At 37.4% G+C, this 26,629-nt stretch overlaps 4 protein-coding genes across 5 annotated transcripts; 2 read left to right on the top strand and 2 right to left on the bottom strand.

The window, feature by feature from the left end:
* The first annotated feature begins 238 nt into the window (after window positions 1–238).
* Window positions 239–2,943, top strand: LOC141841143 (ribonuclease MRP protein subunit POP4). The gene is made up of 7 exons (XM_074729267.1): window positions 239–736; window positions 1,065–1,135; window positions 1,257–1,519; window positions 1,788–1,856; window positions 1,994–2,052; window positions 2,178–2,279; window positions 2,735–2,943. Exons 1-7 carry the CDS (start codon window positions 454–456, stop codon window positions 2,839–2,841), a joined length of 954 nt encoding a protein of 317 aa, XP_074585368.1. The 5' UTR covers window positions 239–453; the 3' UTR covers window positions 2,842–2,943.
* Window positions 2,944–4,234: 1,291 nt separating this feature from the next.
* LOC141837011 (uncharacterized) lies at window positions 4,235–8,396 on the top strand. Its single transcript, XM_074724499.1, has 5 exons — window positions 4,235–4,283; window positions 4,413–5,713; window positions 5,980–5,992; window positions 6,858–7,872; window positions 8,144–8,396. Exons 2-4 carry the CDS (start codon window positions 4,465–4,467, stop codon window positions 7,822–7,824), a joined length of 2,229 nt encoding a protein of 742 aa, XP_074580600.1. The 5' UTR covers window positions 4,235–4,283; window positions 4,413–4,464; the 3' UTR covers window positions 7,825–7,872; window positions 8,144–8,396.
* Window positions 8,397–9,192: 796 nt separating this feature from the next.
* LOC141840444 (E3 ubiquitin-protein ligase UPL4-like) lies at window positions 9,193–18,629 on the bottom strand. The gene is made up of 17 exons (XM_074728428.1): window positions 18,054–18,629; window positions 17,857–17,967; window positions 17,635–17,751; window positions 17,329–17,487; window positions 17,058–17,219; window positions 14,419–14,571; window positions 14,222–14,343; window positions 13,023–14,139; window positions 12,677–12,737; window positions 11,410–12,593; window positions 11,093–11,320; window positions 10,908–11,012; window positions 10,596–10,676; window positions 10,452–10,520; window positions 10,227–10,355; window positions 10,069–10,152; window positions 9,193–9,604 (listed from the first exon to the last, which is right to left on the bottom strand). The coding sequence occupies exons 1-17, from the start codon at window positions 18,612–18,614 to the stop codon at window positions 9,539–9,541; spliced, it is 4,509 nt and encodes a 1,502-aa protein (XP_074584529.1). The 5' UTR covers window positions 18,615–18,629; the 3' UTR covers window positions 9,193–9,538.
* A 682-nt stretch (window positions 18,630–19,311) lies between these two features.
* On the bottom strand, window positions 19,312–25,014 carry LOC141836914 (histidine--tRNA ligase, cytoplasmic-like). Of its 2 annotated transcripts, XM_074724384.1 has the most exons (7): window positions 23,549–25,014; window positions 22,874–23,053; window positions 22,517–22,774; window positions 22,220–22,354; window positions 21,846–22,127; window positions 19,915–20,055; window positions 19,312–19,796 (listed from the first exon to the last, which is right to left on the bottom strand). In XM_074724384.1, the coding sequence occupies exons 1-7, from the start codon at window positions 24,980–24,982 to the stop codon at window positions 19,494–19,496; spliced, it is 2,733 nt and encodes a 910-aa protein (XP_074580485.1). In that variant the 5' UTR covers window positions 24,983–25,014; the 3' UTR covers window positions 19,312–19,493. The 2 variants fall into 2 exon arrangements, with proteins under 2 accessions (XP_074580485.1, XP_074580486.1); XM_074724385.1 differs by lacking the exon at window positions 19,312–19,796 and having other exon boundaries at window positions 19,912–20,039.
* Between the last annotated feature and the right edge of the window lie 1,615 nt (window positions 25,015–26,629).

Below are 26,629 nucleotides of genomic sequence, written 5' to 3'. Positions count from 1 at the left end.
ACACGTGTCATATCAATTTTAATTTGTGGCGTATAAAAATAAGTTTATTAAAAGGTATATGATGTAATTAAAGTACGATAGCTATATATTTTTAAAATTAAAAATTAAATTTTGTTTAATAAAATTATTAAAAAGATATTTAATCATATATGGCTTTTAATGGTTTTCTGTCGAATTAATTGTGCATTTAATCGGACCGAACCAATGGTCATCGCTCGGTTAGCAAATTAGGGTTTATTTAAATTACTGCTGCCGCCGCGCTGCCCTCCGCGATCTCCCCTTTTTCCGGCGACCTAGCCGCCAGTCCTCCTCCTCCTCCTCCGAACCAGCGGGAGGGCCTTCCCCTTCCCTCCTTCTTCCTTCCGCCCTCTACGCCAACCTCAGTCGTCGAAGCCGATCCGGCCGTATTTCCTCGTTACGGTTCCGACTACCACCTCCGCCGCCTGGGCTCTGATGGCTTCGACGTCCGAGTGCGTGACTCCGGTTGCTTCCGATCGGAAGAGACGCGCCCTCGAAGCTCTCGAAAAGAGGTTCGCCTTCGAGGCAGAGCGTCTCCAGGAGCACCGCCAGGAGAGCGTAAAGTCGAAGCGAAGAAAGGAGTCGGAGAGTGTAGGCGGAGTTGACCAGCGGAAGGAAGAGAAAGGGAAAGCGAAGCTTGCCCCGAACTCAGAGGTTGACGGTGGATCTGAGCGGAGAACACGAGACCAGGCTTCTGCCTCTTCTTCATCTAGAAAAGGTCCATTTCTAGCCCTTGTCGCCTTTTTTTTTCATTCATAAAGGATTTTTCGTATCAGGTCCTCCCATTGATCTTTCTCGTTGCCCCGCTTATGAACCCTAGTACCACATGCCGTATCTTATCATGCGATTGGAGCAACTGTCGTTTTGGTTTTGAGTCCTGGGATTAGAAACCACTAATGGTTGTAGAGGAAGACTAGGGTGAAATCAAGAGGAGGAGATATAGAGATGGGGAGATGATGGAGAGAGGATATGGGAGCATAGGTAAAAAGATAACCTGCATTATTGGCTTGCCAGATTGTAACCTAGCATTTTGTTCATATTTACAGATGTGCACCCTGTTTATTCAGAGATTTCTGGGATTGTTGATGCAAATTTGCTACAACTTAATGATCTAAAGGTAGTTCTTCTTGTATAGTCTTGTTTAGCAATATTCCAATTTTGCTTTAGCATTATTGTAGAACAAGGTTTTATTTTTTTGGTTTGATCATATAGGTGTGTTTTTTTTAATCTTGATGAAGGCTCCGAATGCAAGGGATATTGTAAGCAAAATTGTGAATGATATTGTTGCAAAGGGCGATGAGGCCAATAAGTACACAAGGCATGGAAAAAGCTTGAAAATTGACAATTTGATCTATCTTGATCAATTAATCTCAAAGGATAATAGTTTGAAAGATGCTCGCCTGAAGGCTTTAATGAGCCACTCAAAACGGTCAAGGAACCACATGTCGAAAAGACAACACAGGAAGTGTGGATCATTCAACCTACCAAGAGAGTTCCACAAGTAAGAGTATCCTGGTTTTCTTATTCTTGTCACTATTCCTGATTCATTCTTTCTATTACTAAAATCACAGTTAATGAGTTTACCCTTCATCTCTTTTTGTTCAAGTAGTTAGATTTGGTAAATGCTTGCTACTGTCATTCCTGATTTTGTTAGTTCGACTAACAAAATCACAGTTAATGAACTAAATGTGCCAAAGTGTTGCAGAGTTGCATAAATTATTCTCTACAATGTTTTTTTGTAAATAAAAAACTTACTGATCTGGTTGCAGATTTGATCTCTTCACACCAATGCATGAAATGTGGAAAGGATACATTGTCGAGCTTCTGAAAGAAGTGGGGTACGTTTTATTCTACCCTTATGCAAGGAACTTTGTGGTTTAAGTGGGCAGGCACTTTTTCATGTTTCCTATATAACATCTTGTAATAATTTGATCATTTTAATTTTATGAAAATTTCTTTTTATGATGAATTACAGGAAAAAGCAATTGAATGAGTGCCTTCTCAATGCAGATTTGCATGGTGCTTTTCTTTTGGGTTAGTATTTTTGGACATAACTCTGTCGTCTGTGACTGCCTATCAATATCATGCTAGCTTCATGCTTTTGATTTTACTGTACTTTATCTACTTGTGGATGATACTTTCTCAATGTGTTATTCTAGTTGTCGAATGCAAAACAAGTGCCTTCAAAGGCGAAAGTGGTATAATGATTCGAGAGACTTCGGAGACCTTTGGGATAATTACAAAAGAAAACTGCTTCCGAGGTATAATATAACTTCGACTTTAGTTGTGTGTAAAAAGAGTTTTTTTGTTTGCACATCAGTTCATTGCTGTTATGGGAAATTTCTGTTTAACACATTCAGCCATTCAAAATATATTAGCATGATCTTCATTACACAATTTTTTTTGCATCTTGATGTAGTTGAAAAGACATGAATCAGTGATGCAACTAGTTTGGTTGCATTGTCTCACTTCATACTAACTTTCCTAGACATTGTGGTTTAAGAATAGATTTAATCTTGAAATAAACAGTTTGCATATAGAATATATATTCTTGTTCTTTAGATTATGGTATGGTCTTCTATACTTCATGGCTAGGAATGAGCATTGAGTTCTTAAAAATCAACACACAAAAATTCTAATTAGAATGGAAAATGTTAAGACGGAAAAAAAAAACCCAAGTCAATAAATTTCTCAACTGGTATATTTTGCATTGCAGTTGTTCCCAAAGTGGGTTCTGTCTTCATTTTTCAAGCTGATTGTTGGAAGATCACATTGCACGGCGATAAGTTATCAAAAAGGTTGACGGACAAGCTGAAACCCTAGTCAGCTAACAAGGCTGATCACTTAGCTGTGGCAGTTGCCAACCTGTTGATTATTTCATAGTTGACGATTTCTACTTTATGGAAGTGATGCTTTGCTATCCAATTGTTTGTATGCTGATCACTCGACAAGTGCTATCTAACTGTAGATAAAATGCACCCAATGTTTTGAAACCTTTAGCAACAGAAAATTTGTTAGTTTTGCAATTTCCAGCATATTGTCAGTTCACTGTTCCTGCACGAGATTAGGGTTGTAAATAAGTCAATCCAGTCAAATTTTATGGTGTTAATAAGTTAATTGAGCTAAATTTAATTTAAAACGAATCAAGAATAATTATTTAAGTTTAGTTTGATTTTTTTATAGGTTTGAGTTTGATTTGAATTTAGTTCATTTAAATGTTATAAAAAAAATGATAATCTCAGTTAGTCGCATTTATTCAATCCCTGGAAGTGACCGATCTGGTCCTACGGAAGTTTTTCTTCGAGCACCAGGGTAAATCGGGAAGCGCACGCAGCGATCAACCCAGATGTCCAGCAGCCTTTGATTGCATTTAAATACTATCAAGTTCTTAATTAAGTTTGTTTGATAATAAATATTATTTATTTATTTTAATTTCTTTATTTATATAATATGTTAATAAAAATTTTATTAATGAATATAATTTGTGAATATTATTTATGAATGTTCATAAATATTATTTATAAATGTATTAATAAATTGAATATATATGTTTAATATGAATTATTTAAATTTATTTATTTAATTAATTTATGTATTAAGTGAAGATAAATAAATTATTATTAAATCAGATATAAAATTTATTCACGAATGTTTATGCCTTTGCTGGTGTTTCGTTTGATCTTCCTGTGACTGTGTTGTGAAAATTCTGGACCAGCATGGTCACGCGTTCTTCATTTCCGATTCCACAAGGGAGGACAGGAGGGAAGATTTTATTTTTTATTTTTTATTTTTATAATTAAGATGTTTCTAATTAATTTTGGAGATAGATAATTTTTTTCTCACTATTGAAATTCAAATTTTGATTTTTTTTTTAATTGTTCAAGTGTTTTGTCGCATTAGAATATTATTGAATTGATGTTGATATATCAATTTTTAGCGTTTTAATTTGCATTTGTAGAAAATATGAAATAATGAAAAAAATGATTTGATATTAATATTAAAACATACCATATGAATCTTTTAATTTAGAGGTTTGCATCGAACTAAATATTGTGTCAATGCGATCTGATGAAATGAACTTATCGGCTAGGGATGGGCTGGGCCGATGCGGCGGACCAGGTCTAGCCCATTGGCTCGGCCCTTGTAAACGTTCTTCCTGCTCGAATGGATTTCGAGGATCTCAATCTTCTTCCCTACCGCTTCCTCCCCTCTGTCTAATCGCTCCGAATCTCCAGTTTTTCCGCCGTGGAGCTGCAGGATCCCAGGTAATTCGTTCAGAAACCGTCCTCTTCTCGTCGATCTCCCTCTTCCTGGTTCGGTAGCTGATTCTAGGGTTCTGGAAGGTGCTTTAGAAGTTTTGTTGAATTCACGATTTGCCGCTGTCGTTGGTTTAGGTGGTTTGTCGAAGGATGCAGATGAGGAAATTCTAGGGGTTTTTTCTGTTCGATGGCTTCAAGCCCATCGGTGGAGCGCAGCACGGGCTTGGATTTGAACACAGGGGAGCTGGAAGAGGGAAGTACGTTTTCAGGTGCTGCACTTGTTTCTGATACTGGAGGAGAAGTAAACATTTCTGGAGAGTCTTTGGTTTTTCGGAATTCGGAAGGAAGCGTTTTGACTGCTGATGGAATCGCGGGTTGCAGCGATGCTGCAGAAATGACAGAAGGCTTGGGGATTCGAGAGGAGAAGAAAAGTTGTGCAAGCAGTTCTTTACTTTCTGGTCGTGAAGCTTATCATACGCCAGAAAGTAGAGGGACTGAGACAGGGAGCAAAGTAGAGCTTGATGTTGTAGCCGGTGTTTCTAAGGAGGCTAACAAAGTGCAAGATGAGATCGAACCAGCCGAGTTTGAAAAGAGTGGTCATGAAGTTGAAACCTTTGAGAAGTTTAAATCTTCTTCGATGGATAAAACAACTGCTGAGAATGTTGCACAGAGTGGTAATCCACTACAGGGCCGAATTCCCTTGGCAGGAAATAAAGATTTTGAAGCTCATTTGGTATTGGCAGATGAATCTGAAGTTCAGGGGAAGGTAGAAATGTATTATAACGAGACAGCTGATGTCATCGAGACTGCAGAAGCAATGGATGCTGATGATCCTGGTGAGGACAGTAACGAGCGCCCTCAGCATCCAACCAGTGAAACAAATTTTGATGGGGAGAAGGATAAGTTTTTTGAGAATGAAGATGGTGATGCGCTTGAAGATACAATCCATAATGAAAATCGAGATAACACATTGGGTGACTCGTTCGGCTGTGAGTCAGTTGGTTCACAACTTCAGGATAAATTGATTGTTATGGATTCAGCATCTTCTGGCAATCGTGTTTCAGTTGGCATTTATAAATCTGAAATTAATGTGTTTGACAGAGAACGTGGTCAGGAGAATGCAGAAACAGCCACTTCTGCTTTTGATGGGGAAGAAGTTGAAGGAACAGTGGATACACCAGATCCAGTCAGTATCCAGGTTGAAATTTCAGAGATAAAAAACCAATCTGAATGCAAAAAGGGGCCTTTATCTAAGATCATTGAGCTTTCTGGAGATGGTATATCTTGTCCAGATAATGCAATCCAAGTGGCAAATGATGATTCTGCAGACAAACAACTTGATGCTGCAGAGGCAGACCTGGGTGCTAATGCGATGGATGATGGTGCTGAAGTTGATGGCACACCTAATCAGATATTGCCTCAGAATGGCACAATAGGTTATCTACCAACGACTACTCTCCAATTGACTCAATTATAAGATTGATGATGAGTCTAGAGAGGGTGAATAGTTTATTACTTCATTTCACATGCTATTGTCTACAATAATATTAGTACACAATGGAATATCAAATACGAAAACACAAATGAGAAGCAATGCTAATGCTTAGAGTTTTACATGGTTTAGAACCTTAATTCCTACTCCACGTCTTATGACTTGTTGGTGAGTCACTCACATAATCCCTCTGTCTTTTATTGTTCTCAGATGCCTTCTACAGGTGGAAATACCTCTTATAATCTGAGCTTATAAACAACAATAAAAAATACAAAAATAAATAATATCAATTACAATAATAAACAATACAAGATGGGAATCTTTGGCTTGCTTTCAATTACAGTTGCATGCTTTCATTCATATATGATTGCTCAAGAATCCTTCCTAATTTCCCCTCTGTTTGCATTCTTATAGACTTCTTGTTGTGAATAGTTACTAATTATTTTCACTTGATTAGTTGACTTTTAACTTACCCTAGTTAACTAATCCGGTGACTACTTTAGCTTAGTCGACTAAACTTACATCTAGTCGATTGTTTGTCTCCCCAATGGATACTTGAGTTAACGAAATTTTTGTTGATGTAATCATGCCTTAAGTGATTAGATTTGACCATGAAATTTAATGTTTATACAAAGAGTTTAAGTTAGACCTTACATTATTATTTTATATATGTTTATGTTGTGTAAACACTTGATTAAACATACAAGGGGGTTGAGAGCTCGTGACTATATGAGGTTGATTGATATGAATGATGACTTAGCTATTGGGATCGTCCCGATGTAATGCGCGTGTCTACATGTTTCGTAAACGTGCGCAGCGGAAATATACAGATAATTAAAACTAATTATTATCACAACACACGCATGCATAGCAGGTAATAACATGTACAAGACATGGCAGGAAATTAAAATTTTTCTGAATAACAATTATTCTACGTGCATAAATAAAATTTACAGAATAAAAGATTATTCTACGCGTACCTCTTTGATGACGTTTGAGCGAGTGTTGGTATCAATCGAGCGGTCCTCGTCGGAGTCCCGCCTCTACTGGTGATCCACGCCAAGCTCCCGTCTGGACGGCTTCGGAAGCCACGAGTCGCGTCATATCACCATTAGTGATGTTGTACTTAGAGATAGCACTGCAATGCACAGTGAGCTTCATGCTTCCATATGTGACACTTTTTCAGATGCTGATCTCCAAGAAAAGAGTGATGCTGTAGTCGGATCCACTGATTCTGAAATTCCCAATGAACTTCATCCTTCCGTATGTGAGGTTCCTCTTCCTGATGATCTCCATGGTGAAGATGATACTGCAATGATAGAGAGCAGGTCAGTTGCCGCTATAGATTCTGATGTCCCAAATCAGAGTGATGCAGTATTCTTGGATAGTATCACCAACCTTCCCAGTGATCTTCATCCACCAACATATGATACCTCTGCCGATGCCAATCTCCAAGAAAAGCATGAAAAGGTATTGGACAGCAGCATAAGTGATGTTATCATTAGAGATAGCACTGGCATTCATGGCGAGCTTCATGCTTCCATATCTGATGCTCCTATACTCAATAATCTCCTTGCAAACAGTGATGTAGGACTGATAGAGAGATCAGTTACTTCCCTAGATTCTGATGAGCAGAACCAAACAGATGCAGTACTCAAGGAGAGTAGCACCACCAATCTTCCCTGTGACTTTCATCCAACATTGTCCGACTCTTCTCCAGATCTCCAAGAAAAATGTCAAACAGAATCAAACATCAATCTTGATGAAAATAGTAATGCTGTAGTCAGAGAACACAATGACTCTGACATTGACAGTCAAGGTCATGGTACCTTACCTGATTCTCTTCTCAATAATATCCATGGAGAAAGTGATGTGGTAATGGCAGCTAGCAGCGAGACACAACTGCCTGGCAACATTCGTCCATCCATTTGCCATTCTTCTGCAGAAGCCACTCTCCAAAGTGAAAGTGATGCAGTACCCACAGAGAATAGTGATGTAAATTCCTCAGAAATTGTCCATGGATCGCTACTACTCGATACTTCTCCAGAGTCATAATACAGTAGTGATGCAGCACCAGAGAGAGTAACAACTTGGAAGATTCTGGTAAGATTCATCATGCACACATAGTTCTATTCTCCCTGACTACAAAGAGAAAAAAGAAAATGAAACTTTCAGCTGTATTGCATGTGGTTTAAGTTTTAGTGTACCAAAATGTCATGTAGTATTTTTTTGTTGTGATCGTTACCCTAACTAATTAGGTTGTCTAGGGTAGGCATAGGAATGGGATTAGAGAAAACTCCAAATAGTTGCGATTCACGCCTTGTTGTTGTCTTTCCAAGTATGCATTCTTATGCAAATTCATGCTTTCATACAGAAAAAGCAGAGAGAGTTGTCTTGAACACTATGCAAGGTGTAGGGGAAGAACTAGTTGTGGGAAAGAGCTGCTGATGCTAATGATCAATATGACTAGATCACCTTTAAAGAGTTCATGCAGATGTGTCATTAAGGTATTATCTGGCTTTTAGCTTGATTTATCTCAGAAATTACTGGGGAGCAATTCTAGTTCATGTTGTATAATATAATAGATGTAAACTGCCTTATCTTGAAGAGATTCCTCATTATAAATTTTACAACGTTGCACAACCTCCATTTATTGTGCAAATTTATAAATTACAAGTAATTCGATCACTCAAGAGTTTAACATAATATATAAATTCTATAGAATTACAATATTAATAATCCCACAATAGAGTTAATTAATTAATTAATTAATAATATATATATATATATATATATATATTATATATATATAATTCTCATGGAGACATAGGAAAATAGGTGATAAAAAAACTGAAATTTAAAACGTCTAGTTTTTCTTTATAAAAATATATTTTTAATTTTTTTTCTAAAATTTTCAGCAGTAGTTGGAATGAGAAATCATAGCCATTAGATGTATTGTTATAATTAATAAAAAAAAATATACCATTTTGAAGAGAGAGAAAATGACTTAGCTTGGCTTGAAATGATTAGTTCGCCCTAGTCATCTAAATTGTCTAATCTAACCAACTAGCTCACTCGATCATTTTGACCAATTGAATCACCGACCTCGACCAAACGAATCGACTGCCCCGATACAACTAACTTGCCCGAAGTGCTTGACTCACCTAGCCAACTCAAATTATGGTCTACTAAATCATGATGAAATGACCAATGTAGCTAATTGTTTAGACCACTCAAGTCAATCGACTAACCAAACCTGGTCAAGGGGGAAATGCCTTTACTATTTGTATGGCAAATATATAAAAACAAACTCTTCTTTGTGAAAATTCTATTTCTAAAATACTTTACACAAATACAACATATTTACTAATCTACTTGCAAACGATTCAAACATAATTGATATCAGCTGCAGCAAACACAATATACACAAAGTAAAGACTAAACCAGAGAAAAGATATGAACAGGCCAAGCAAGGTTACTTATTTGTAGGAATAAAACATACCCTGGATGATGACTAGAGTTCTAAGTTAATATCGTCTTATTTACATTTCTTTTATGTGCACAAGTAGCTGCTCCCTATCGACTTAACCTGAACTATGTACAATTTTGAAGCCTGGGCGGGGCATCCTTTTGCTGTGCATAACAATCTGCTCACCACTAGGCTTCTCCTCCTGCTAGTTATTTACATCTTCTCTGACCTCATGACTCCAAATCATATTCAAAGCAGTGCGTACCGATGGATTCGAAGAGTCACAACGTCTTGCAGTGCTTACGAGAGGTGAAACGATCCCTGGCCTTCGGTTATCGCATACAACAGTTTTTCTCTCATTTTCTCCTGCAGTGCAAGTTGAGAGATAGTACATCAGTGAGAATACTCTAGATGACAAACATGTCAAAAATGATATATGTTGTGTTCAGAAATGCATCATATTTGCAGTCTGTCCATGTCATATACTTTTTTTTTAGATTTGGTTTGACTTTTTCTTACCTGGAGTCATGGGATTCAATTTCAATAATTGAACCAAAATTTCAGTTTCATTTGTTGTTTCTAACTACAAATCAAAGTGGATTTCCAGAAACAAAAAATTAAAATTGTTCGTTAGTTCTACACTTAATATTCCATTCAGGAAACTAATACTTAACTAAATATCACTTGCATCAAAAAGCATACACTGATTAAAATCAATTTAAGCGATACAACTGCCATTTCTCATCGTATAGAAGGCAAAGTCTTAAATGAGTCATCAGATAGCAAGAATTCAGAAGCAACAAAAAAAAAAAGAGGAAAGAAACAAATACCTTGGAAGAGTAAGGTGGGAGCTTTAGATAATTAGCACAAGTCATCACACTTGGCAAATCCAAATCAGCATCACAGCTACCATGCTGCAATTGAAAATAGAAGCATGTTGTTACATGCGCACAATAATATGGTGGATTATCCCACTGTAAATTCTAACCTTGCGAACGACTGTTAGTTTAGGGTTAAGTGCAGCTAAGCCGCCATGTGCGAGTCGAGGAGCACCAGTAACAAATTGTAAGAAAGCTCTACGTTGATCACACCCAAATTCTTGAATGATTTCTAACAACTGAAAAAGAAAAAGGGACAGAGACTGTGGTAGGTTTGATATTGTGAATAAAACATTTCTGTGTATGCTTTGGGGAGATTTGTGAAGATAACTGACATTGATAACAGTAGGGCTGCTCATTGTATATCCATGGTCGAACTTGATGTGATCCACAAGCTCAGTGAACTGTATAGAAAGGGGCAATCATAGTCATCAAGGAGCACAAAATCAATGACTAAAGTAGGGGGAAAGTGTACATACATCCCAAGTATCTTGTTCACCGCATAGTAGTCTCTCCAGCTCATCTTCGGTGAAAATTTTAAGAGCTTTCAGAGGGAATACCTGGACATAAAGGGGGGGCGGAAGGTAAAATAAACTAAAAGTATGGGGCCGAGACTATCTCACTCGGATTGTGATAACATTAGAAATGTCAAGAATTATAATACATGTTTAAGGTTCAATGCAAATTAAAATCTTTTTTTTCATTAACTTATCATCTATACAAAAGGAAGAACCAGCCATAAAAGTTTTAGGTTCCACAAACCTAAATTGAACAATGACGCAAATAATTACCTCATTAAACCCAGACTTGAAGGCATCAACTTGTCTTACAATTCCACTGCCAATTGTTGCATCTACAACCAGCATAACATATTCTTCCAAGTTGTCAATATTAACCTATCAAGCAAACAACTATAGTTACCAAAATGTTTTGCATAAGAAGGAATGAGTCCTACTCTTCCTGCTCCGTGCCTTACCAATTTTGTACTCTCCGAGGAAAGTGCATAATCAGAATAGCCTGGAAGAGTGAAATCAAGAGATAGATCCATCACACTGATACCCCTATAATTTAAGTTAGATGGAACCCTATGACTTTTTCCAGAAACTGATTCGACAAACTTTTTCCTATTGATAATAGCTTGAAACTCCAGCAAAGTCCTTCCAAGCTCCGAATCAAATGACTGGATATCACATATGCTCAGCTCCTACAGAAGCATTAAGTTCATTCCATGGTTAGACTGCACAGAAACAACATTCACAAACACAAGCAATCACTATAAAAATTTGCAAGAACCTGCTCAAGCATAATCTTGTAGAAGCCTCTAGAAAATGGTATGTCCAATATCCTTCCGTCTTTGATTGTCTTGGCTACCAGCTTACCAAGGAGGAGAAACTTTTTAATCACATCAGAGAATTCAGTCCCACCCAACACACCTGTTGTTGTCGACCATGGACGAGGAAACAGTCCAAATGGAGCCGACAATAATCCAGATTCACCAACACTGTGACAAAGGTCCTCTCTCCACAAACCCAATCCAGCCTTTTGAAATTCATGACTTAATAATGTGTAAAATTCCATCGTAGGACCTAGACCAGTACCCACTTCTTCATCGTATTCTACTTCAAGAGAACCCTTACTATGAACATGTAATTCCATCATTTTCATAGCAGATTCAAGGATCTTGTTCCTATCAACTTTGAACTTCTTGCGTGGATAAGTGAGGCTCTCACTGCTGGAGTTTGTGCCAGGGCTATTTGAATGCTGCATGCTATTTTGTTGATTTTTCAAAGAACCAAAAGTTGTGAGGTAGAAGTACTTCCATCTTGCTTCGAAAGAAAATAAGAAAGAGCATGAATTCATTAACTGGCTACACCACGCTGGAAAATAACCAGTGGTCGACACCAGAGGGTCTCTGAGTTGCTGCTCCAACTTATCAGATAATTTACTGTTCACAAACCCCAGTTCTGGAACTGAAGGAACTATCACTTTCAGATCATCAAGGTTATCTATTTTTCCTTCAGAAAATGCTCCGACTCTTTCATCAGTCAACAATTCCAAAGAAAAGTGATTCAAGCCCTCCAATATTTTCAACATAAACAAAATATCATATGTTGAACTCATTTTATCAATGTTAGAAGGCATCTCGACTTGAAATATAGTAGGAAAAAAAGGAAGTTTTTGCCAGGAGAATCCAAGCTTATTCAAGAGGATGTTTGACTGAGAAACACAATCTAAGAGTTGGCCCTTGCTTGAGTTTTCATCTTCAGATACTCTGTAAGAAAGTTTGTATAATTGATTCCAAAATCTTGACCCCACAACCATGTGAGATTCTGAAGACATTTGATCCTCTAGAACTGCTTGATAGAGTGTCTTAGAGCAGTCAAGTTGTTTTCCATTTAAGCTAAAAGTTAACTTTTGCTTTGCTTCTCCTATGCTTGGAGATGCTGTTATGGGTATTCCTGGAGCAGATTTCACACCTGAAGAACAACAGGTAAAGAGGTATGTAGTGACAAATATGTTTATCTAACAACGTGTTTTTTAAAAATACTTGAAAGCTTACCAGATGTTGACTGCAGTGGACTAGTTTCTGTTGGCAAAAGTTGTTCTTGACTTCTAATTACCTAAGTAGAAGAATATTTAAGCAACTGTGAGAAAAGGATTTGCTTAAAGCACTTGACATTTTATTTCAATTGAACTATAATGAATATTATAAGATCAGATGTGTCTTTGTAAGCAACTGCAAGGAAAAAGTTCATCCAAACCACCTGATATCTTATTGCCATTGAACTTGAGTGATAGTATGAGATCAGATGTATCGTAGTAGACATACAAATGCCATTTATACTAAATGCTTTTGTTCAAAAATATGATTTGTGAAAAATAACAAGTTAACAACCAAACTGTACCTCTGAAGAGTTGGAAATACACGTCTCATGGGAGATATTTGTGTCTTTCTCTATAGAATCCCCTTCTGAAGTACGATTTGACCTTGAAGAAGTGAGTTTTAGTTTGCTGATGTTATTATCCATAGATTCTGTCAGATTTACATTCTTGTTTTCACTAACTTTAGGCCATAGATATCCTTCTATATTGTCTACCGATGAAGAAATATCAACACTTAGAACATTGTTGTAGTCGGACAAGTGTGACTCTGCTTTTTCACGGACAAAGCGAACTCTTAAGCAGGGATTCATGGTGTAGCACCTAGCAGGGATATCTGCATAAGTGTTCCTTGCCTTATAACCCTGGCTTACAATAACAGGAAAGTTATCCAAAGAAGACAATGCATTCTGCAGCTTCTCCAGCAAGATAACCAAAATGGTATTGTCACAACTTTGACGTGGTTTTGATAAGCAAATGAAAGCAAATGTCTGGAATCTCTTTAGTATGGTGAGAATGTGACTTGATAAGCCAACACCATGAGTTCCATGTGGATACTTTCCGTTTGATAAATAATGGATCAGAGATCTTGCAAAACCACTCTCGACAAACTCAAAGGTCGACATAGGATCTTCCTGAGAAAAAGCTCTCATTACCTGGTCTAACATTTGAGTTAAATTCGCCTCATCTTGGAGACTACCATCACTATTTAAATGCATATCCACACTTTCAGTTAGCACTTTGCACAAAGTTTTGATATTTTGAAGGGTTTCAGTAAATCCAATATCAGAGCTCATTGCTCCATTAGCAAAGTAGGTCGCTTTAATGTGCCTTCCCAGGTTGTGGATAGATTCTTTTACAATCTTGCATGTCTTTGCTTCTGAGGATGGAACCCTAGATAAAGCAAATGAATAACACAGGCATCTGGAAATATCTTTTACTACCATTTGATCATCTGAGTGTTCAAGCACAGGCTCTGTGCCTTTATCTTCAGAAAGAAGTGCATCAATTGCATGAACTACTCCTTCCTTGATGAAAGAGCTTAAGAAAAAACCAGGAAGTTTTTGCATCAGAATCTCAACTGTCTCCAGTGTAGAAATTAATATATGTGGATCTTTCTTGAGCAACAGCCCTGCCAAAAAACTGCCCAACAAAATTTAAGAGAGAACCTTTAATAAAGATTCTACATATTGATGTGATCACATCAATTCTGTGGTTTACTCACTTTGAGATATTTATATCTTTAATTGACTTCAGAAGTGTGTCAGGTGTGCTGTAATAGGCAATGCGGCTTATGATGGAAACACAGCCATAACATACATATGGATTTGCATCAGAGTTCACAACCTACCAGATATATGTGATGCAGAGATTAGCATAATATTATTAGGGATACATGATGTACCATTGACAGAAACAAACCTTAATAGAAGCAGGAAGAATTTCTATTGAAAACTGATCCAACCAATTGGGCACAACCATTGGAATCTTTTCCTTAGCTTGTGTTAATTGATTGTCTGAATCTCTCTCTCTTGGAGGAATTAACTGGTTAGCTAACTTTAAAACTTCATATACCTGCAGCAAGTAGTGATTTGATAAATCAATAATGCCATTGATCCGCAAATACAACAACAAGTACTACTACGTAAATTCAACTAAGCCTAGATATGCAAATGATGTAAAAAAAAATGTTTTAGATGTAAAAAAAATCAAAGACCACAAACAATTATAAACATTTATATCTAAACCAACCAATTGGGCACAACCATTGGAATCTTTTCCTTAGCTTGTGTTAATTGATTGTCTGAATCTCTCTCTCTTGGAGGAATTAACTGGTTAGCTAACTTTAAAACTTCATATACCTGCAGCAAGTAGTGATTTGATAAATCAATAATGCCATTGATCCGCAAATACAACAACAAGTACTACTACGTAAATTCAACTAAGCCTAGATATGCAAATGATGTAAAAAAAATGTTTTAGATGTAAAAAAAATCAAAGACCACAAACAATTATAAACATTTATATCTAAATAAAGTAATCTGGTGCTTAACAATAAATTGTTTGACATCATGAGAGACTAGCAATATGAATCTGAAGAAAAAGGTTTAGTGTTGGATTGGAATGCAGTCATACATTTAGTTAATTTACCACAAAGTAAACATAAAGGCTGAAGGATAGCATCTGGAGATGGTGCCAATTTCACTCATATCATATTTTGGTTGTAGCAAATAAAACTAAAGTTTTCAACCCTTGTACCAAGTAAAAATCAAAACTACATGTTAAGATTAAACAGGTGGAATTTATCCCAGAAGCTCAAGGTATAAGGAAATTGTTTTGATCTATTTAATATGTTCTTTGACACCCCTGATATTTTAGACTAATAGAATGCATGACATGACTTGGTCTCTAATCTATTTTCTCCAAAAATAGTGTAGCATGATAGGATAGGAAAATATTACAAACATATGTAAAGCAAGCAAATAAACTAGAGGTAATTGCTAAATCTAGCAACAAATGTTGGAGTTTTTAACAAATATAGCCCGAGACTTTCTTTTCAACAAACTTATGCACATATATCAATTGTTTTTAGGAAAAAAAACTAGCAGAGCTTTTATTAAGCACATAGAATGATATTTATTTCGAATATTTAACAAATTTATGTAATTAAAATAATAAATTGTATTTGTTTATTTTTTAAAAATTACTAAATTATGTTAATAATTGTTTAGTATATATTGCATGATGTCGGACATAAAAAAAAATGCTACACAACGTGTTAGATTAAAAAATGTGCAAGATTTGTATTAAAAAATAGAAGAAATTGCATGAATATTCATGTTAGATTTGTTACAACCTCAAAATCTTGTGTCAACAACTAATCAAAATAACATGTATATTGGAATTTTCAAATCTGATTTTAGCTGTTAAAAAGCTTTTCTCTGTAGACCTCAGATACAACATTATGTATCATATACATTCAGAAACATATCATGATTAACGAGATGTTACTATTCTCACTGTCCGAATGGAGTGAAATATGTTCCTAAAATATTTCATTGGTCATAGGAGTGATATCTAAATCATATTATTATGGTTGTAATCAGCTAAATATGTCCATAGATGCATGTAACTAAGGATCAATTCTATAACATAGGAATATTTATTATTCCTTTTGCTGATTTGTACAACATTCATGCTGTGCAAGGAATTCTTCTACAGTTCGGTTTACAGCTAAAAGGTATCATCTTGTTTTTTCAATCAGACAAAATTCAAAGCCCCTAGGCATTCTTCTACTTTCCCTATTTTTTATTTCCTCAGCTTTTTTCTAGTATTAATGCCACTATTATAGTCTTACAAATGTAAGCATTCAAACACGGGTTGCAGCTCTATGAGACTGCATTAAACTATTAGGTTTCATTCTGCTCTAACATGCTTGACTCCTTTTTATGAGAGTTATACAGAGATTCAACAGACCTCATATTATCTGGTTTTCATGTAAGTTTGCGCTTTCACCAAACACTTCACGCTACATGATATTAAGTAGTCAGAAACATGGTCGCCTAGATGGTTTCAATGTTTCGTGCACCCTTCCCTTGTCTAAATTCAATTCATTTAAGAACCCAACATTATGTTTTACAATGTAAAGAACCAATGACATCCTTAAACCTTCCTGGAAGTTTTTTTTGCCTTATTTGTTTTTGAAAGTTAAAAAGAGTGGACAATAATGAGGTCCATGATTGACAAAAGGCAGAAGAAATACAAGAAATTTATGTTTAGGAAATAAATTCATATTGCTACTTTTTTATGATCTGCTTGACAGAAAGCATGTTGTAGAGAAGCCTATAACAAGCTTCCTCTCTTCAGGATTCATATGGTTGAATTAGTTGAGATTATTCAATTTGTGAGGTAGTCTGAAGAACAAATGTTATATTATCTCAAAACAATCACATAAAAATATGATACCTGAGCTTATATGTCATACGGAAAATATAAAAGATGTATATACTTTCATGCAACACAGGTCTAATGAGCATTTTATCAAAGTAGAGGATAGAAACCTGATTGATTTGCAAATCCTCAGTAGATGCATAAGCAGAATCATCTGACATTTCAGAACCTACTAAGATGTTCCTCAGAGTTCTGCTTATATTGAGCTCAAATAGGGTCTGAACTGCTTGCTGAGAATTTCCAGCAAGTTTGGTGAGAAGAGCAATTAAACCCTGAATGTGGAAAAAGCAACAAAAGAGATAAGCATCCTAGAAAAGTATATAGGTCAAGAAACATGGCAAATGATCAAATAATGAATACGAAATCATTAAAGTAACATACAGAATAAGTTACACGGCTGAGTGTCCTATGACCGTCATTAGTTATTAATTCCAAGGACTTTTGTATTAACCCAAGCTTGCATAGTTCATCCAGCAAATTGGAGGAAGAGCCAACAGAGTCAGCTATTCGTGCAAGACAAACAGCAACAGTTTCCACCAACTGCATCAACTAGAGGGATCAAAAAGCAGTTTCACCAAATATATATGAGGGATAAATACAACAACGAAGAAGTCAAGAACTGAACAAAATTTCTTTTTTTTAAGAATTATAACGAAGAATAGGAGTCAAGAGCGGTAGAGCACTAACTTTCGTATCCTCATTCTGGAGAAGAGCACATAAAGTAGGGACTGATTCTATAATACTTGAAGAGCAATCAGGCGCCAGTTTCTTGCACATATTGGCTATTGTTGAAACGGCAGCTCTCTGAATAATGCAGATTTAGTAAATGTGGTTACTTGAAATCCAATTTGACAAAAACCATATGATACGAACAGAGCTATGATGCTCAGAAGCTGCTCTTCTACTAACCTGAATACTACTTGGAAAGAAATCAATATAAGTTAAGACAGCATTTGCTGTTCCCGCTTGCAAACAAGCAATCGGTTGTTTCCTCGATATCTTTTCCAATGCTTGGTGGCACTAATACAATCGTAAACTAAGAAAAATAATTCTATCATAAAGGTTTAGGGGGAAAAAATAGAATGTGATGGACGCGAATCAAGTACCTGTTCTGCCACGTCCAAGTATTCGATAGCCAAAAGCCTTCCGCACAGGACAGGTAGGGCGCCATGCCGCACGATGGCATCCGCCGACCTCGGCATCGAATCGCAGAGGTAGGTGAGCGCTCTTATCGCCAAAAGCATGACTTCGGGATTGCTCTCATGACCAGCAAGCTTCACGAGCGGAGGCACGACGCTCTCCACGGGGAAGTACCCCATGGCGTCCTCCATGCAGAAGGATAGCACCTCACAGAGTTCGGTCAGCGTTGCGAGCTGCGCGGATGCCCCTGCGCCGTCGTCTTCGAGGCCGACCAAGACCCTGTGCAGCCTCCCCCTCACGGACCGCGAGTCGTAACCCCCGGCATAGTCGTCGGAGTCGCACGACCCGTAGCCGGAGTCCCCGCCGCGATCGGACCTCCCGGAGGAGGAGGACTCCATCTCGCTGTGCGGCGGCTGCGGGGGCGGGGAGCCGGAGGCGGAGGAGCAGGGGCGGTGATCGGACGAGCTGCACGCGCGCTTGTCCGCACGGAGGTCGGCGGCGCCCTCGCGCTTCCGACCTCGATCCATGACCCTAAAAACAAACGCCCCCCACCCCAAAACAAAAACGAAAGAGGATGAGGATCGAAGGTTTCGAGATCGGAAACGGGGAGATTGAAAGGGCAGGGGGGCGATCGCAGCGGTGAGGCGGCGATCGAACCGGGGAACAAGAAGAAGAAGAAGAAGAAGATTAAGGATTTCGCCCTGGAATCGTGGCTTCGATGATTATCCGGAGAGTGATTCTCGATCGGTGACTCCAATTCGTTTCGGTTTCGATTACGTTCTTTCGTTGCAACGCAATTGAATCCGATTTATAGATTTTGAGGGGAGGATTGGGATACGGAAGGAAGGATTGGAATTTGGACGAAGAAGAACCATGACTGCTAAATGGGCTTCAACATTACATGGGCTTTTGTTGGGCCAAGTGTTTGTCTCATTCTCTCATTATGTATAATTTTTACTTTTAATTTCCATTTTAAGCTTTCAAAATTTAGTATAATACTCGTAAAGTACATTAAAAATTTATTTTGTAAATGTGTTAATTTTGAAAAGTAAACAAAATGTTTAATTATATTTGATGAATAAATATTAAAGCTTCAACAAGCAAGACTCACCAAAAAATGAAAAAAATTTAAAAAAAATCAAGAAATAAAACTTCTTTAAGCACTACATCACGCAACTTGAAGAAAGAATTGGAAGAATGAGTTTATACACATCGATAAGAACACTTGTAAATTGTAACTTTGAATCAAAATCATACACAAGCTTTGCAATCGAACGAACGGTTGGCACTCACAAGTCCAGCTCAAATAAGCTTAAACAGAAAGCATACTCATTCTTAGTTCATACTCTGAATCCTTTAGCTAAATGGAAGCATCAAGTGTATATTCACTTAGTACTTTGGTCTTGTCAAGCGACACCGAGCCTTACTTGGAGCTCCTCGACAATTCTTTCTTTAGGAATCTCCTCCTCTTGGTTGGCTTCGATGTTCTTTAGCTTATAAATACCGCTACTTACCTCAGATTCTCCGACGAGGATCATCCAAGGGATTCCTGATTGCTTTGCGCGTGCGATATGATTCATTATTCGTTTGGTGAGGCCGAACTCCGCTTTAATTTTAGCATTCCACAGTTGGCTCACAATCTCTGCAGCCAGTGTGAGATCCTTCCCGAGGACGGCTACCAAGACTTGTGTTTCGTTTGCGCGAATAACCTGCAGAACCAGATTAAGAACAAAAATGAAGTAGAAGAAGAGCATGATGAATCAATACAGACTGATGAGAAGCACATTAATTTGAGTTTTCCAACATGAATAAATTGAGGCAACAAACCTGATTTCTGTCTTTTACAAGTTCCTCCATTATTGTAAAGACTCTCTCGATTCCGAGACTGACACCTACTGCAGGAACCTGCTTTCCACTGAACATCCCTACCAGATTATCGTATCTCCCCCCTGCTGCAATAGAACCAACCTAAGGCACAGAAAGAGCAAAAAAAAAAAATGCATTTGATTCAGGAAACTTGATGGTTTCAGGTTCGATAGGTCAAAAGCCCAGGAATTAAAGGGCACCAAGAAGGCAAAAACAAAATTGAGAGGCAACAAAAACACCAAAGTGAGTGGGTGGGAGACATTAAGATAAAATGAACGTCTCTGTTTCACCAGATAATCTAGTTATAGGAAGAAATCAAACAAAAACTGAGAACAAGTTCAGATGTGTTAGAAGTAATTTCCAGATTATACCGAATTAGATTTTTCTTCCCTTATCATCATTCTTTGAGACAGATTAATAAATCAAAACACTACATCTAGAACTGTGTTACCCAGTGATGTAGCCAAAAAATTATTGAAGTGAACTCATTAAATTGAACGGTGAAAATTTTGACACAGACAAATTAGATGACATTAATGATAAAATACAAGCAGAGATATAATAATGTTCACAAATATTTAATAAAAAAGACGAGTTAAATTATTTTCAGCAGATTGCAAAAATATTACTATCTTTATTAACTAATAATTGTTGCAAAAGTAACTTCATTGTCTTTATAACTATCCTCAACATGATTTCAGTGTGAGATTGTTTTGAAGAACTTCTCACATTCGATTGCTATTTAAAATAACTTCTCCTTGAGAAATATATCTATAATATGAATTAATTTTTTAAATATTGTATGCTTGCAGATTAAATAGGTAACATTATATAAAAGAAAAGGCATCAAGGAATAACTATAAAATCATTGCCTCTGATGTCTAAATGTGCAACAACCCTCCTGGATAGCTTGGTGAACTTCGTGACTGGAGGAAAAGGGTGTGACGATGTTCAGAAAGTGAGCTAACCTATAATGGTGAACAGAGGAAGGCAAGGGGAGGGCAAGGAACAAACACTGACGATGGGGTTGTTGACCCTCCATCAGCGAGTAGAGAAAGCAGATGGCAACAATGAGAGAGAGTTAGAGGGGAATAACGATGATGGGTGAAAGAGGAGAGCGACAACAATTTGGTTGATATGTAAAATAATTTGGTTAGTGAGAAAAGAAAGTGAGCACTGACAATGAGTGAGAGGAGAACAACGATGGCAAGCAAGGTAGGTATGTATATATACACAATGAAATAATAGTTATTTTTATAATGAAATCCAGTGGTGTTAGACCCCACTAGGCATGAACTAGATATGCCATTAGTGTGACCTATCTTTTAATTATATACGAATATTTAGCTTTATAAAAGAAGACTTGTCCATTCACGGAATAAGACATGATTGTTGTCACCCATATATGAAGGAAGAGGTTTTAACAATATAAGTACATAAATTAGTTACTTTCCTAACAGCTCCAGCTTTTGGAGTAAGTGGTTATCCAATCAACTTCAACATATCATTAAAGCAAAAGGTTGAGAGTTTGAATCTATATATATGACCCACCCACACATAAGGCAGTGTCACCCACACATGAAGAGATAAGTGGTTCCTTTCCTAATGGATCAAGCTTTTATGATAAGTGGTTAGCCAATCACCTTTAATAATTGTTAACTGAGCTATTAAAAAAACATGTGTCTGAATGAAGAAGGAATACAGATAGGGAACCACAGTGAATTTTCAATTCTTCATTTCTTCAGACCTAGATCTCCTTAAAAATTCAAATGACAAAGGTTATTACTGATCAAGTGCAAACCACAGCTACCTCAGAGTAGATGACAAAAAATCAGAATTTATGCATAAAATGTTTCAACTATTACACCATGGTCAGAGAGGCATCATTTTACCTGTGTAGCTCCTTTGAAAACTGCTTCATATATAACTCCAGTATAATAATCAAGGCCTCTTGCAAGGCTCAAGTCAAACACCACTCGGTTCAAACAATTTGCTTTTTCAAGAGCTTTGAATAAAATCTCCAACTCATTCAGGGCAACAACAGAACCAGTGTTCTCCAAAAATTGGCTACCCTCTTCCTTTAGTTCTGACAAAATTTCAAGTGCTGGCCCTCTTCTCTTCACAAAAGTGCCAATTTTATCTGCAATTTCAGTCGATAAACCCTTCTCTTCCACCTAGAAACCAATTTTGATTTTTTATTCACAGAAGAAAGGTTTGCTTTGAGTTTTGAACTGATAAGCAATAAATTTTCAGAAGCTTTACTAACCAGTTCCTTTTTGATCTGTTCAAATGGTTGCTTATCCAGTTTATCGATGCTTGAGCAAACTGTTCTAAATTTTTCAGAGGACACTCCACAGATTTCCAACATCCCATCCAGCAACTTCCGGTGATTCAGCTTAATCTGTAAATACAAAGATAAATCTTCACAAAGAGTCAATATTTTAGGAGCAGTTAAAGACTTTTGATTGCAACTGTTTCTCACATTCAACTATTTTTTAAGAACAAAATTCTTCTTACAATATGCCAGTTCCATTGAGATATCTATAGAAAGAAAAAAGAATACCTCATAGCTGCCAATGTCAAGTTGATCCAACAATTCTGTCAAGACTTTGATAACCTCGAAATCAGGTTCCATTGTTTCATATTGACCAGCAATATCAAAATCACATTGGTAGAACTCACGATATCTTCCCTTTGATGGGTTATCCCTTCTGTATACTTTAGCTATTTGGTACCTTTTTAATGCATTTATATTATTCATCGCCAAGTATCTTGCAAAGGGGACTGTTAAATCATATCTCAGAGAACAGAGCTCTCCACCCTAGGAAAGAAGAAAACATAGCTAATGGCAACATGCACAAATAAATAAATTGGAAGAGAAAAGTTAAAATACGAAAATCATTGACATCCTTAAGTGTACCTGGTCAGCGAGATCATATATCAACTTTGAATCCTCACCATACTTACCCATGAGAGTCTCTCTTAACTCAAACACAGGAGTATCAAGGGCAACAGCACCATGCATCTTAAAAACACCTGTGATAATAGAGAATGCACGCTCTCTAATCGCCATTTGTTCCTTTCCAAAATCGCGTGTACCCTACTACACATAAGCAAAAGGAAATTCTGAATTGTAATGGCAAAGAAGAATGATGTGTTTATACATGTGTCACAGGATGCAATGAGATAATAATGCATATAAAGGTTCAACTTATCATATAATGCATTGCCCAAATGCGTACAGCAAGAAATTTGGAAAGAAAAAAAATGTTGTGAACAAACAGCTCATGCTTCTAATCAAAATCCACACAGACTGACTTCTCCTCAGTATAACTCCAATAAAATGCAGGTCAGATATGATTCAGTTCTCAAAGTTTTATCTAAATCAGAAATGCATCCCATGATAAAAAGGTGGCTAATTGATTAATCCCTAGCATAGCATGGATAAAACAAAATTCGATGAAGGAAAAGAAGAAATGATAAAAACAAAGAGTAAAATAAGATGAAACCCTCTAGATATAAAGAACCTGTGCAGGTATTGACAACTGCAAATCGTGGAAAATATTTGATTCCAAACAATTTCAAGATTTATTACCTTAGGAATCTTTGGAAGTCTCCTGACTTCATTGCTCTCAACTACTTCCTTAACCCTTGTCAGTAGATTATCTAGCCTAGCGTCCATGGGATCAAAATATTTTGACAGATCAGATGCCCAATCAACCAACACTGAAACATTTTCAGCAGAAAGCTCAGAGCTACACAAAGCACTGCCTCTAAGGAGCTTCCTTATGGTAGAAGTTCCCTTGCCTAAGTTCTTCTTCTTTTTCTTGTCATTCTTCTTCTCGCCTTTCACGAAATCTCCATTCGGTTTGTTGTCCTTCGAAGAATCCACTTGAACTCTCTCAATTGAGTCATCTATTTCTAGGGAAAACAATGCCAATACTGCCTCCCAAGCAAGAACGTCCCTAAATTTAACCAAAAAATCATACACCGAGTGAAGAACATGCGCAGAATTTGATCCAGAGGCAGCCTTTTCTGTGACTGAGTGAAATTGATCTCTCAGATCATCTAAATTTGGGCATGCTTTCTCAAAAACCTCAGCAACCCTAGAGTGCAAGCCACTATCACTGATAATATTAATAGAAGATTTAGCTCGGCCAATGCTACTCTCACACAAGGACTGGATTGACATTGCAAGTGGTAAGACTGACGCAATAAAAGCTTTCTCCTTTCCGTGATTTGCAATAACAATTGACTTCTTGACCTTAACACTAGAGTTCAACTCAACTCGTGTTCGGCCATGGAATAACCTGACAGCCTCCCTGAAGCTACCATTGACGGTAGGAATCTCACTGAAAGGCGAAGAATCGTTCTGCCCTACAAGCTTCGATCCAAATAACAATGTCTTCATGTCGCTTGCCACATCGGTCTCATCCTTCATCGAGAATACATCGCCGGATCCAAACAAATCTAACGCAGAGACATCAGCGCGAGCAGCTTCGCAAGACAACGCTGCCACGGCGTCCACCACCTTCACAAGAGCAGAGGCGCAGCAGTCCAAGATCGCGCAGACCCCAACCGATGCTGCACACGAAGTCTCGAAAATACCAAGCTCCTCACGGCCGACTTGAATCTCATCAAGATTCCTCACATTCAACATGGCGATCGAGTTCCAAAACCCCGAAGCCGAACAAAAATCTAGTCTTTCAAGGCCAGACGCAAGGTTTAGCGTGTCCACGATGAGAGAAGGGAGGCCGGGGCGGACAGCGGCGTCGGAGAGGACGAGCTTATTCAGAAGAACTACGAGAGCAGCGCGAGACTCCTCCGCGGTCAACGACAGGGGAGTGGAAGGGCCATCCTGAGTACTTCCCATCGGAGGCGGTCGCTTGGATTGCGAGAGCTTCTCAAGGGCGGCGGGGTCGATACTGACGGAGGATTCGCCGTGGGAGACGGCATATACCGCCGAAGGTGAGAGTGAGGAACCCTTTCCGCCAACAGTGACGGTAGAATTCGCCAACGGAGAAGCCATGAGGGGAGAGCCACGGCGAGCGCGCGACGGAGTCGAAGTCCAACCACCACGGACACGAAGAACCCTAGTGTGGAAGAAACAGAGGTGGTTGGGCCGGGCCGCCCACGGCGGACACTGCCTTTTGCCATTTTCCCAACAAAATTTTATTTGACATATTTGACCTCTTAAATTGTGTAAATATGTTATTTGACCCCTGAAAATTACCTGATGTAGGATGACAATGCATGACCTATCCTCCGTTTCCATTCCCTTTATTATATCCATCATCATCATCCGTGTTCCGGCTAATACATGTGATAATCCCAGTAGCTACATCTCTGAGATACATGTGATACATGTGAGTGAATGGTTAAATTATCAGTTCAAGAACTGACATGCACACTCTTTAAAAATATTCATCTAAAGAGATAAAAAACCTGAAAAATACTCTAAAAAAAGTTAGAATGACGCTAGAAGTGGATCTCGACAAATCACTTCGACGCTCAAATTAGAATTTTACGTAAGGAAAGAATTTAATTACTTAAAGAAATAAGAGTTTATGTGTGCGTACTTATACCCATAGACATGGATTATTTTTTTATAGTAGTTGATCTCTAAAATATTGACATCCGTTTAAAAAATATTTCGAAATATCTCTTATAGTTTTAGAAGAATTATTCTATCTTTTTTTTTTATCTTTTTTGAGGATATTTTTCTTTTTTCCTTGGAAGAGACCGTTTTAATATTTTTTGATCATACGGGGTTGACCATCCCTTAAGATTAAAGCATGCACTTAGGTTAAGGTTCGGTATGTAATGTCTAGGGGAATACCGAGCAAATGTCGAGGTTTGAACAGAAGTCAGTGCAAAAATGCGAAAGACATGTCGAGACCAGAGCATAAGATCGGCACGAGATGCAGAAGACATGCCGAAATCAGAACATGAAATCGGCACGAGATGCGGAAGGCATGTCGAAACCGGAACATCAGATAGGCACGAGATGCAGGAGACATGTCGAGACTGGAGCATAAAGTCGGCACGAGATGGGAGAGACATGCTGAGACTGAAGCAAGAGATTGAACTCGGATCCAGAAGCTTAAAAGTTTGTCATTTAACATACAATGATTATGCCTACTCTACTTTTCTATATTTCTTTAAACCCCTTTCCTTTGGTTTTTTTGAAGACTCTACCGGATTAATTCATATTCCCACCCCATGTTTAACTTGCATTCTCATTCTTATATTCATACGGATCAATTATTCATTTTCATCCTTGTATCTATCAAAGAATTAAATATCTTTATTCCATATTCGATAACTAATTTTAAGTGTTAACTAATAGTCTAATACCACTATAGTATTGGATTTTGAAATTCAACACCATAGTTCCATAATTGGTGTTCATATCACAATTTGATACTAAATCAATAACATTATTCAGGCATTCAAGTCAAATATAAATATAATTTTATATTTAAAAATTATAAAAATTATACTCAATTATTTAAATTTTTAATTGAGTTTGAAAAATCCTTTTAAATTCTCTTCCTTTCGTCCATCGAATTTAGATTAGATTATCATTGATAGGATCCAATAATATGGTTTGATTTATTAATTATTTTTAGCATTAAAATTATTAAAGTTACACACTAAAAAATTGAAAACGGTT

The sequence above is a fragment of the Curcuma longa genome, chromosome 11 (assembly GCF_044706935.1).
Source record: "Curcuma longa cultivar G26 ecotype Majalengka, Jawa Barat chromosome 11, ITB_CL_G26_1.1, whole genome shotgun sequence".
Taxonomy (NCBI): Eukaryota; Viridiplantae; Streptophyta; class Magnoliopsida; order Zingiberales; family Zingiberaceae; genus Curcuma; species Curcuma longa.
The sequence above is the reverse complement of the archived record's forward strand: the minus strand, read 5'-3'. Positions and strand labels throughout refer to the sequence as shown.